This window comes from Myodes glareolus, chromosome 19 (genome assembly GCF_982192425.1).
Source record: "Myodes glareolus chromosome 19, mMyoGla1.1, whole genome shotgun sequence".
Lineage (NCBI taxonomy): Eukaryota > Metazoa > Chordata > Mammalia > Rodentia > Cricetidae > Myodes > Myodes glareolus.
Window position 1 is genome coordinate 1,582,906 of NC_142044.1, and position 12,867 is coordinate 1,595,772.

The following is a 12,867-nucleotide window of genomic DNA, read 5'->3' on the forward strand; positions in this document are numbered from 1 at the left end:
TTACTTAGTTATAATGATGGGATAAGAATGAATACCCCCAGAACACAGGATGAACTACACCTAATATTTCTGTCTTGTGATAGAGCTGCTGGGGTTCTCCTGCAAGGTTTGGCATTTTTCACAATGAAAGGCTCCACATTTTCCATGTGCCGTGGAAAATGACAGGCACCAGGCATGTATGTATTACACACACACATGTGCAACACTCATACAAATAAAAATAAATCTTAAGAAAAGATAACTTTATTATATTCTGTACCTAATGGGGAAGGAAATGGTGAATAAATGCTCTCTACAGTAGGCAATCAATTATTTTGCTAGCCTCAAATCTAGGAAATACCCAGGCCAGACCTTGAAAACTCTTGACTGGAAGTGTTAACTACTTGGGAGGACCACCAGATAGAAGTGTGTGGCTGACTCCTGGGATCAACCACAGTCCATACCTATGGTATTCTTTTCCATTTGGACTTTATATAGTAAGAGCTCAATGTAGCTCACAGATTTGGAAGCAATCAAAACACCCATCTGCTGTGAACAGATGTTTTTAGGTATCTTGTAGTGCGTTTAACTTTTTTTTTTTTTTTTTTTTTCCTGAGACAGGGTTTCTCCGTGTAGCCCTGGCTGTCCTGGAACTTGCTTTGTAGATCAGGCTGGCCTTGAACTCATAGAAAGTTGCCTGCCTCTACCTCTTGAATGCTGGGATTAAAGGTATGTGAACCATGCCTGGCATTAGGCAGGTTTTTTTTTTTCCCCGAATTAGAAAAAAAAACCAGGTTTAATGGATACAAACGCTCCTGGATGGCTTCCCTGCCATCCCCCCAACCCAGGAGACGGGAAAGGAAGACCAGAAAGCCACCTAGGCAGTATTTTTAAATGTATAATTAAAGTGTCAAAAACACCACACTGGGTAAAATTACACATCTATTTTTATTTCCATTAGAAAAATATTATCCGTGTAAGATTTTGGTTTACTTTATTCTCCTGTACTGTTCAGGTTTAACTATTTTGATTTAGTTCCCTATATCTAACATGAGGACTAAATATTTCACATGAGAAATTAATAATTTAATTAATTAGCTGTGCTCTTACTATTTGTCATGAACAACAGCTCACCTTCCCTTTCCTGCCACTCACGTGAGTAGCTGTGCTGAGCCCTTCTCTCACTCAGCAGTGTGAGTGTGTGTAAGTACACTTAGAAAATCAGCCAGTGTACCTAGTTATCTCCAATTCATTTCTCCGTGTGTGAGGTTGTTTCCTCGATGACCTCAGCCACTTTGGTCACGTTTATACTTCCCAGCATCATTTGTAAAAATTAAGGCGTGAAAGACATTTTAAAAAGATCCAGAGTCAGCGTCAGCATGGCCACTTATAGTCATGCTGAGCTGAACGGCCCCAGGACAGCAACTGCTTCGATTTCAATTCGACTTCCCTGGAAAGAAAACAAAAAGGTCACTGTCTCCATCATTTGATACAAATTAAGGCTCAATAATACCTTCTAAAAACAGATGCCACTAATGGCAACACAGCTTTTGTTTGTTTGTTTGTTTTTCTTTTCTTTTCTTTTTTTTTTTTTTTGAGACAAGGTTTCTCTGCAGTTTTGGAGCCTGCCTTGGAACTCGCTCTTGTAGACCAGGCAAGCCTGGAGCTCACAGAGATCCACCTGCCTCTGCCTCTGTCTCCAGAGTGCTGGGATTAAAGGCATGCGCCACTACTGCCCATCTGGCAACACAGCATTTTTTACCGTTCGTCTCTTCACAGAAAGCAAAGAATAGAAAAAAATCCACTAAGACCCTGCCGCAGGTCAGTTAGCTCATCTGATACCTGCAGCGGCCCTCGTCGTGAAACGAGGCACTGGCCTCAGAAAGACTGGTCAAGCTGTGCCGAGTTGCAAAGATAAACAGCGGATGACCAAACCCATGTCTTTTGATTCCAAGCTCTACACCCAGTGACCTTTTCCAGTAACTAATTAACAGTAACTAATTAAAACAGCAAAGGACACTGTAAAGTGACCCCAGGTCTTTACTGGCAAGTTACAGGAAGTGAGCAGGACCTGCCTCTGGGCTGTAGGTGTGCAGCCTGGGCAGGACACAGGAAAAGAGGTCCTAGTGAGGGGACACCAAAACCATAATGATGGCACTGTGTGCCACTGGGTCAGAGAGCATCATTCCAGTGAAAGTCTCGACTCTCTTTATTCAATGAGAGCCAGGTGAATTTTTTTTTTTTTTTTAATGAGGATACATAATAGTACCAATACCCAAATTCTCTGGCCAATACTCTAAAATAAGTAGAAACTAGTAAGAGTGTTAAAACACCCTGCTGGCATATAGAGCTTCCTCCAGTATAAGGCTGTTCTGAGGTCTCCACTGATTCTACACTGGGTTCCATTTGAAGAAGTTCTTACGGGAGGTAGAGGACTGGCAGGAAGTCAGACTGCAGGGTGACACACAGGAGGGGCCCAGCAACCCACCACTCCTCCTGGGGGAAGGCTTGTACTACAGAACTAAACCCTCAACACAAATCTCATTCCCTAAGTAACATCACAAAACTGTTGCTCTTAAGGTTTTTCTCATAATTTAAATCTCTGGATTAGGTCATGCCCATGTGTTGCTTTATAAGATTTCTTGGTTGTTTTTTTTTTTTTTCTAGGTACATAGCAGTATCAGAGTTTTGCCTTTAGACTTTGTGTTTCTGAGAAACGGGACTGTACTATTTTTGGGTGTGTTTTCGGACGATGGGTTTCCGTGCCCATGCGCGCTGGCCGACCATCTTATGGCGTACTTACTCTGGGCAAAGCGGCGACCTGGTATGCAGCCCTGGCAGGAAGGTTGCTCTTGAAATCTGAATGTAGAACAACACCAGGTTAGTCTCAGTAGGAGCAGAGAGAGTCCGGGAACTGCCTCACGGTCCGGCCGTTTCCCAGACACAAATGACACCTCAGAAAAGCTCAATTTAGATTGTCTGATAAGATATTCTGCCACATGACTTTATGACATTTAGTGCTTTCCTAAATATTTTATAAAACAATAAAAGACATAATCAGGCATTTTGGTTTTATAATGATGAGAACGGTTTGGGCCTAAAAATGATACCCATGGGACAGTTATCAAAATAGGGAATGGCTTCTTATCTTCAGTGAGGACTCTCCTTCTAACTTTGGCCTTCTCTGGTCATTTCTTCTGCTGAGAATAAGGATACTTTCCCCACACCTTTATTTCATCTCGCCAGGAGACAGGGACCCCGCTTCCCCCACCATGGCAACGACAGCAGCGGTAGCATCTGCTCAGTGCCAGCATCTGTTCTAAGTGCTTTATAGGGCAATTCATTTAATCATCCCAACAGCCTCCTAAGGTAGCGGACGACTGTCCTCTCTGTACATACAAAGAGACCAAAGTATGGGAATGTTAAGTAACTCCCTACTGATTCTGAGAGAGCCAGAACAAAGATATTATCCTAGCAATAGCAATAGGGCTGTATGAGGGTTTAAAAAGCCAAAGAAACTAATAAAATTAGACTTTAGGAAAATGAACTTGCAGGGTTTATGTACTTCTATTTCTAGGAACTGTGATAGAAATACATTAGATCTTTTCCATGAGGCCTACTGTATGCTCCCAAGCAGAAGATGGACTGGCCCAGGACAAAATAGCATTTTAACATCTCTGTCACTTTTACTTGACAATGACACTCATTTACATTAGCAGATTTATTTCCCTTTAAAAGTAAGCAGGAATAAGGACAAATTACTCACACATTTTGTAGATCTCATTGACAGTGGCAAAGTCATTTATGTCAGCCAGCAAAACAGTTGTCTTTACCACTAGAAGACAGAGTTTTAATTCATCAGACTCAAAACAAGACTCCCACACCATTAAAACCACAATCTTTAGCAACTAAGATGGGATGCAAGTTGTTGGGCATCATACGTCCTTCACAAAGGCCAAGGAGATATCAAATGACTCAATGGTGGAATGCTTGCCCAACATGCGTGAGGCCCTGAGTTGGATCCTGGGCACTGCAGATACACAAACAACAACAAAACCCAGGAACTGACACTGAAGAAAGACCCAGCTGCTCACCATTAGTGAAGTCACAGCCTGCGGCTTTCAGAATCTCACCCAAGTTTGTAAGAGCCTGCAAATCAAGCCAGAAAGGTCAGGTGCCAATGTTATATAATCACACACACACACACACACACACACACACACACACACACTATACTAATACATACAATCATATAATTGGTGTCTCCACATAGTCAGTTATGTGTTGGTTTCCTTGCGTGGACTGAATCTTTCTGGAATGTACGGAGAAGGCTGTATTATTCTGTAGGAATACTGGAATGGATGCTACACTTGGGAGGTTAAGGCAGGAAGATGAGGAGTTCAAGGTCACCTATGGCTACAGGTCAGCCTAGGCTACAGGAGACTCTGTCTCAAAACCAAAACAACCCCTCTCTCCCAGACTCAAAATAAACCTCAAATAATCAAACCCTTATTCATGAGTTATATATTCTTTGTTGACACTGAGGTCTCTGGAAAAACCATAGTTTTTAAATGCTAGCCTCAACTTACTCTTTTCAATATATTCTTCCTCCCCATTTAGGTGGTAACAATATAATATTTGTCTGTGTGTTTATTTTTTTAGCTTTATTTTTAATCATTTGTGTGCATGTGTGTTTCTGTGTTCTGTGTGGGTCCACACATGTGTATACAGATGCACATACACCAGAGGTGTCAGATTCCCTGGGAGCTGGAATCACCAGCGACTGTGACAATCTGTGTGGGTGCTACAGACCAAACCTGGGTCCTCTGCGAGAGGAACAGGCTGCTTTTCAACCCCAAACCACCTCTCCAGTCCCTTAATATATGGATAAAGTAAACAATTTAAAATCTATTTTTAAAACCCCACATACAGGGGAAAAGGTCTCTCTCATCCCTTTCTCCTCAGAACCAGCCATAATTTCAAGTTTTGTACATGGGGCTAGAGAGATGGCTCAGTGGTTAAGAGCACTGGTTGCTCTTTCAGAGGACGCAGGTTCAATTCTCAGAACCCACATGACATTTTCCAATTATCTGTGACTCCAATTTGGAGGCCCTCTTTTGGCCTATGTAAGCACGGGGCACACACATGGCACACAGACAGACATGTAGACAAAACACCCATACACATAAAATAAAACCCAAATTTCTTATAGGGACTGGCACTATGGGAGGTGTGGCCTTGTTGGAGTGTTGGTACTAGGGACTGGGTGTCTTAGTTAGGGCTTCTATTGTTGTGAAGAAATATCACGACCATGGCAACTCTTATAAAGGAAAACATTTAATTGGGGCTGGATTACAGTTCCAGAGGTCCAATCCATTATCATCAGGGCAGGAGCATGGTGGCATGCAGGCAGACATGGTGCTGGAGAAGAAGCCTCTAATGTGAGGTGACTCACCTGTTTGGTTTCTTCTACTACCCCTCCTGGCACAAGCTGTCCACTGGAAGGATCCAAGCCCACCTGTCCAGAAATGTAAACAGTCCTGTCCACTAGCACGGCTTGGCTGAAATGAACAAAAGCCGACATACATGTAAAAGAGGTAACATAAAAGTCAATGCTAAAATAGCAATTTAATAAGATATAAAATGTACAAGTTGTAAAATACAAAACTGATAAATTTGACTTTTAGTAAATTAAAATTTTGTTTATTGACAGACATACTTAAGAATGTAAGAAAGTCAGAGGGTGGAAGAGAATATTTACAACATATATCTAACGAAGGACTTGCACCCAGAATATATGAAAAACTTGTAACTAAATAATATTAAGATATACAATCTAGTAAAATACAGGCAGTTGATTTTGGCAGATACTCCATAAGATACACAAACAACTAAGGAATACAGGAAAGAAGCTACATGCTCGTGCACGCGCGCACATACACACACACACACACACACACACACACACACACACACGCAAATCTAAGATGCCACAGACATCACAGCGGTGCCAGAAAACACACCGCACCTGCAAGAATGAAATGCACTGGAAAGTAAAGCGCCAGAGCCTTCCCACACGGCAATAGGAACACTGGAAATAGACTGGGCCAGTTCTTAAACGTTCAACACATACTCAACACGCTACCCCGTGTCATCCCATCCCTCAGGCAGCTATGTAAATGTGAATGAGAACACATCCAAATCTTTACATGACTGTTTGGGAACAGCATTCCAATAGACAAAACAAACCACTGCTGGATTCAGCGGATGACTATCCATGGTTTGAATTCTAGCAAAGACAAACTGGTAGGAGCCCTTAAGAAAAGGTGTCCAGAGGAGGAAAGGTTAGTTATTGCTTGTTGTATGGCTGTAGATGCATTTTGAGAGCAAGCCATTCCTCACAGAGCTTACTGTGAACTTCTGTATGTATATTTTTCATTGATTATTATTATTATTATTATTATTATTGACTTTTCAAGACAGGGTTTCTCTGTGTAACAGTCCTAACTGTCCTAGCTGTAGACCAGGTTGGCCTCGAACTCACAGAGATCTGCCTGCCTCTGTCTCCCACTGGGATTAAAGGTGTGCACCATTATCACCTAGCATTTTTTTTCATTAATTTTTAACAGCTACAGCATATTGCATTATAAAGATATATTTTAATCACCTTCTCTTCCATTGTAGTTTCATACACTAGGACAACCCCACCCTCCACCTCTCTGTTTCCACTAGATCATAGAGGTCTCCTCAAAATAATATTTTTTTTTGAAAACTTTTTTTTTTGAGAAAGGGTTTCTTTGAAGCCTTGGCTGTCCTTGAACTCACAGAGAGCTGCTTGTCTCTGCCTACCAAGTGCTGGGATTAAAGGTGAGTGCCAACACTGCCCAGTTCAAAATAGTACTTTTGTCGGGGGGGGGTGCTTTTGCTTTTGAGAGAGGGCTTCATCATGTAGTCCTGGTTGACCTGAAACCCGCTGTGTAGTCTACGCTGGCTTGAATTTATGGTGATCCTCCTGCCTCTGCCTCCCGAGTGCTAGGATTAAAGGTGTGTGCCGTTATGCTTGGCTTTAAGGAATGTTAAATGTCCCAGACTGTAAACTTCTGAGGGCAGAGAACCACACTGCAGCTGTATACAGTGATTCTCTGCACACAGCACGCATGCTGTGCTTGCTGATGCTGCTGTATCCTCTAAGCACACAGCACCTCCAGTCCCGGCTGTCAAACCCGTCTTCTCTGCAGGACCTTGAAGTACTGGAGCCTACGGCTCTTCTGGACTCTTGGCTTTCTTCCACCTCTATCTTCAGACAGATAACTACTGAGTTTGTTAACGTGTGAGTTTTCTCAGGTTGAACAGTACATTAGTTAACTAATTAACTATTAACTGACCCTTGTAGAATTAGGCCACCCACACTAGGCCCTTCACAAAAATATCTTCAGTTCTCCCAACACCTAAGAGAGTTTAAACTCAAATACATTATCAATAAACAAAAGCTTTATGATAGCAAAAAGAAATCTATTTATTCAGAAGAACAAAGCTGAAACTATTTGAGTTATATGAATCACCTCTCAAAGGTTTATTTATTTATTTTGGTTTTTCGAGACAGGGTCCTGGAACTCAGTTTGAAGAACAGGCTGGCCTCAAACTCACATAGATCTGCCTGCCTCTGCATCCTGAGTGCTGGGATTAAAGGCATGCACCACCACCGCCCAGCTTAAAGAGGTTTGTTCACAAAAACAAAAAACAACAACAAAAACCAAAAACAAAAACCCAAACTAACTGGCTACTTGATACTTTTGGGGCCTACGAATCCTACTCCTCCAGCTGTTAGGTTCTAAAGTTGTCTTGTAAATTTTATTTTTCAAAGATTTTATTTGGGGGCTGGAGAGTTGGTTGAATTGTTAAGAGCACTAGCTGCTCCTTCAGAGGACCCAGGTTCGATTCCAGGCATCCACAGGGTAGTTCACAGATGTCTGCAGCTCCAGTCCTAGGGGATCTGGCACTCTCCTCTGGCCTCTTCATGTACGCAGCACATGTACACACACACACGCAAACAAAACCTTCATACACACGACACAATAAAATAAACAATTTTTACAAATAGACCTTATTTTTACTTATGTACTTATGTGTGTTTGTGTGAGTGTACGCCACATTGTGTGTGGGTGCCCAGAGGCCAGAAGAGGGCATCAGATCCCCTGGAGTTACCCGATGAGGGTACAGGGAACTAAACTTGGGTGTTGTGCAGAGGCAGGAAATGCTCTTAACTACTGAGTCATCTCTCCTGCTCTCCATTTTTTTGAAATACATTTTATTTTGTGTGTGTGTGTGTGTGTGTGTGTGTGTGTGTGTGTGTGTGTGCGCGCGCGCACCATGGTGGACACTGGAGGAGGAGTCAGTTTTTCTCCCTGTACCATGTAGCTCCCAGGACCAAAGTCATTGCATGCTTTTCCCTGCTGAACCATCTCACCTGTGCAGATTCCAGACATTAAGAATTTTATTTTACTTCCTGGCCAGAAATACACTAGGTATGATGGTTCAAACCTAGAATTCCTGTGCTCAGGAGGATCACCATGTGTGAGGCTAGCCTGGTATGCGTGGTGAGTTCTAGGCTGGCTGGGACAGAGTGAGATTGTCTTAAAAAAAAAAAATTACACCTATACCTACACCAAACCAACCCCCAAACCAAGGGTGGTAAAACTCTCAAAAACATTTCAATTAAGCTCCCAGTCATAACCTGTGCCACATTACGACAGTGCTAACAAAATGGAGCGGCACACACGGATGTCGCAATCCCTCCAGACTCTGTCCTTGGCATCCTCAAATGTGCTGAGCTGGCTAGCTAATCAGTGACAACAGTCCATCCATCCCAATGCTGCAGACTGAAAAGATCAGCACATTAGAATTCTCTCTACAGAGGACCTAGAATTTCAACAGTGTACGCACCACAAACTGCATGCACAAAAGCTCGTATTTCCAAATGATCCTCTAGCATGTCTTATTCCCTTTGATCAGAATGCAGGGTGGGAAGTCCAGACACCATGACGTCTCCCCTCTCCCCAAACTGGCACACTCTTGTTGAGTCTCTTCCCTTCACGCAACTTGACAAAGCAGTGACCTCACCTGTTCCAAGTCAATTAGAAATATACTATGTTTTCTTGTCTCTCTCTTGTATGTATATGTGGGGTGTGTGTGTGTGTGTGTATGTTATACTATGTTTTCTTGTCTCTCTCTTTTGTATGTATATATGGTGTGTGTGTGTGTGTGTGTGTGTGTGTGTGTGTTGCACGCAGCTTGACAAAAAAGTGACCTCACCAGTTCCAAGTCAATCAGAAATATTTTACTATGTTTTCTTGTCTCCCTCTATGTATGTTTGGAGTGTGTGTGTGTGTGTGTGTGTGTATACATGTTCTTGAGTTTGGTGCATACGTGTCCGTGAAGGCCTGATGTTGACATCAGGAGTCTTTTTCAACCTCTCTTCATCTTATATATTACAGTGAGACAGGGTCGCTCAGTTGAACCCGGAATTTGTGATTTGACTAGTCTATCTAATCAGCTGGCTCTAGGGATTCTCTGTCCCTGCCTCCCACCTGCTGTGGTCATCACAGGAAGGTCATCAGACTCTCTGGTCTCCATGTAGAGCAGTTCTAAACAGAAAGAGGGAGGCCTACACCCGGGTTACTAGGCTTCAGGACAAATTTGTTTGGACTGATCGCTTCCTTATTTAAGCTTAAGAACTAGGGTTACTATCATGTTCATTTAGGAGATAAAGAAGCAACTAAAACAAAGTCTCTCTGCAAGGCTACACAAGTAAAAAGAAGTCAAGTCAAGAATTTAAATCCAAAGTCCAACTCTGTTCTCCCTGACAGAATCCAACTCTTTGTTTTGAGACATGATTTCTCTGTGTAGCCCTGGCTGTCCTGGAACTCTCTCTGTAGACCAGGCTGGCCTCGAACTCACAGAGATCCGCCTGCCTCTGCCTCCAGAGTGCGGGGATTAAAGGCATGCGCTACCACCACTTGGCCAAAGTCTAACTCTTAATGCCAACTTTTCAGTGTTTTTCCCAGAAGGTCAGCCATAGACAGTGAATCATATTAAGGGAATTTTTGTTGTTGTCTTTCATTTCTGCTAAGCTGGGGACAACAAATGAAATTGTTCAGAATCTGCCCCAGAGTTCATTACACTGCTTTCAAATTGTATTACACCACTTAGGGGGTGACCTTGGCAAATTATTCAACTTATTGTATGTCAGCTCTTACATTTAAAAATGGAGCCTGTAATATTAATTATGCACATGGAACACTGTTAGGGCTAAGAAAGCATCAGTAGAAGTAGCAATTGTGGCTCTGACCCTTCTTATTGTATTAACGATTAAAAAGACTATTTTCAGAAAACAAGTTTAAGAACTATCCCTTTAAAAAAATAGCATGGGGAGTCACACATGTTCAGCATGCTTTTCACTGAGCTATATCTACCCTCAGCCAGGAACACATGGAAAATTGTTATTATTATTTATGTGCATGTGTGCTGTGCATCTGTGTATGTGCACCATCTGTGTGCATACCCATGAAGGCTAAAACAGAGTGTTGGATCCCCTGGAGCTGGAGTTACAGATGGTTGTGAACAGACCCATGTGGGTGCTGGGAACCAAACATAGGTCCCTGGAAGAGCTCTTAACTGCCGAGTCATCTCTCCAGCTCCAGCCAGAAACGCTTTTTTTTAAAAAAGATAATTTACTTTTATTTTATGTGCATTAGTATTTTGCCTGCCTGTATGTCTGTGTGAGGGTGTCATGTCCTCTGGAACTGAAGTTACAGACAGCTGTGGGCTGCCATGTGGGAACTGAACCTGGGTCGTCTGGAAGAACAGTCAATGCTCTTAACTGCTGAGCCATCTCTCCAGGCCCAGCCAGAAACACTTTTAACAAAAAGAGCAGGCTCAAAGCTTTGAGCCAACTGCAGTATGTAAATAGAATTTTGCAACTCAGGGGGTGATCTTAACACTTTTTATTTGAGTTTTTTTAAATAGTTACTTTCTGTTGCACTGTTTCCTATTCCAAGTATTTCAATAAAGTTCCCTTTTAAAATTGATTTAAGTGAAAGTGAGTCATTTCAAAGAAAATGTATATGAAGTTATAAAACACCCGGTACATAGTTTGGGAGAAAAAAAAAAAGCATGCCAATTACAAAACTATTTCCCCCAAACTGTACATCCTGTAGTCTTCTATCTCTGTGCCCTCACTTCAGCTAGTTCCTCTGGTAGGAATGCAAATCCTCAACAATTCAACTTTAAAGAGTCAAACTTCACGACACTGCCAGAAACAAGAAGTTTAACCTTTAAAATTTAACCTGACGACCTTTTACAAGGAGTTTTCCAAATCTTTTTTTCTTTCTCTGCTCCAAATAAGAGAATCAGTTTTCATTTGGTCTCTCACACCATCAAGTTTCATTTCCAACCCCATTTAATGACTGTTCTGCCACACCTGAATGCTATTTCTCTTGACAGTGTGGTATTCAGGGAGCTAGGGTTTGAGTTCAAATCAAGCTGTCACTTACAGATCCTATGACCTTGAGCTAGTCATCTAGCTTGACCTTGAGACAACTCAAAGAAGAAAAGGTGCCTGACACGTAGCACCCACAAACGCTTCCTTTTTGTTATATAGGCGAAGGCCTTTCACACTGGATCATTTCTTACACATTTTTGTATCAGTTAAGAACTTGGCACCCACTACACATCTTCCACTTTTCAAATGTTGCAGCAGTAGAAAGGAAATCTGCAGCTCTGATTCACAGTGAAGAGACACTACATTAGAAACTACTCTTTCAAAAGGAAAATTGGCTCTAGACATACTTTAGTGAAGACTTAGAAAGAAGTTAACGAGGAGAAAGTTTGCAAGAACACATAGGATACGATCCAGGGATCTTTTAAAGCTGAGGCATCTTGAGAAAATAAGGTCTCAAGCTGTTCCCCAGGTTTTAAGAGGTGTGCTCCCCATCTCAGAGCTAAGAACACTGAAACAGATCAGCAGGTTCCAGGTTAGTCTGAGCTACATCCACAGAGGACCACATAGTGTAGAATAATTTTATGAGGACACATCTTTAACAGGTAAACCCTATAGCGATGGGAAGTAAATAAGAGGTCATGCGGAACGAAAGCTTATTTCAGGATAGATTACAAAGTTTCGAGAGTAGAAAGCGGTGATGGCTGGACAACTTCTTCGCATAGTAAAAGCCACTGAATTGTACCCATTACAGGAATGAGAATTCTATGGCTAGTTTGTTATATTTCTCAACAAAGTTGTTACAAAAATCAAAACCAGAAACCACAAAGGCAAAAGCCAAGGGGCTGGGGGGGGGGGTGTGGGGGGGTGATACCACTTCTAACCAGAGAAAGCGAGTTTTGGCAAGTTTGGCTCCGGAGTCAGGCAGCTCCAGATGGGGCCAAAGTCCCTGGAGGGCAAGCTTCTGGGCACACTAAGCCTCCCCCTATACCCTGAGGGGATCTGGGCGCAATATCCCCTTCTGGACTCATTTTCCTCGCGTGTTATAAGGGGTCGGTTCTGGACTCATTTTCCTCGCGTGTTATAAGGGGTTCGGTTCTGAGCCCTCCAGCGGCCACAGTTCCAAATGGGCGACCCGTGCACACCCGGTCCTTGTGCTACCATGGGAATCATTACCTGTAGGCACCGATGGCCGCCGGGGCTTTTGCGGTGCTGATCACTTTTTTGATTACGGACGACATGCTAATCCTCTCACGAAGACCCTCCAGAAGAAGACTCTACAACAACTCTTCTCACGCCTCTGACCAGACAACCCTAGGCACCAGGGATTTTGCCTCAGGTACCGCCCCCGGGTGGATTCGCAGGGCATGATGGGAAGTGTAGTTCGCGCG

The 12,867-nt window shown here is 42.7% G+C and overlaps 1 protein-coding gene across 1 annotated transcript; it reads right to left on the reverse strand.

Annotated features, from left to right (window-relative positions):
• Positions 1-908: 908 nt before the first annotated feature.
• On the reverse strand, positions 909-12,816 carry Rida (reactive intermediate imine deaminase A). The gene is made up of 6 exons (XM_048457159.3): positions 12,653-12,816; positions 5,435-5,540; positions 4,074-4,128; positions 3,746-3,814; positions 2,783-2,838; positions 909-1,429 (listed from the first exon to the last, which is right to left on the reverse strand). Exons 1-6 carry the CDS (start codon positions 12,715-12,717, stop codon positions 1,373-1,375), a joined length of 408 nt encoding a protein of 135 aa, XP_048313116.1. The 5' UTR covers positions 12,718-12,816; the 3' UTR covers positions 909-1,372.
• Between the last annotated feature and the right edge of the window lie 51 nt (positions 12,817-12,867).

Excerpts from the sequence above, each read along its gene's own strand:
- Rida (XM_048457159.3), bottom strand. The coding sequence starts at position 12,717 with ATGTCGTCCGTAATCAAAAAAGTGATCAGCACCGCAAAAGCCCCGGCG. Across the intron at positions 4,129-5,434 it reads TAGTAGAAGAAACCAAACAG|GCTCTTACAAACTTGGGTGA; the intron begins GTGAGTCACCTC and ends CTTGATTTGCAG. Across the intron at positions 1,430-2,782 it reads AGGTCGCCGCTTTGCCCAGA|GGAAGTCGAATTGAAATCGA; the intron begins GTAAGTACGCCA and ends TTTTCTTTCCAG.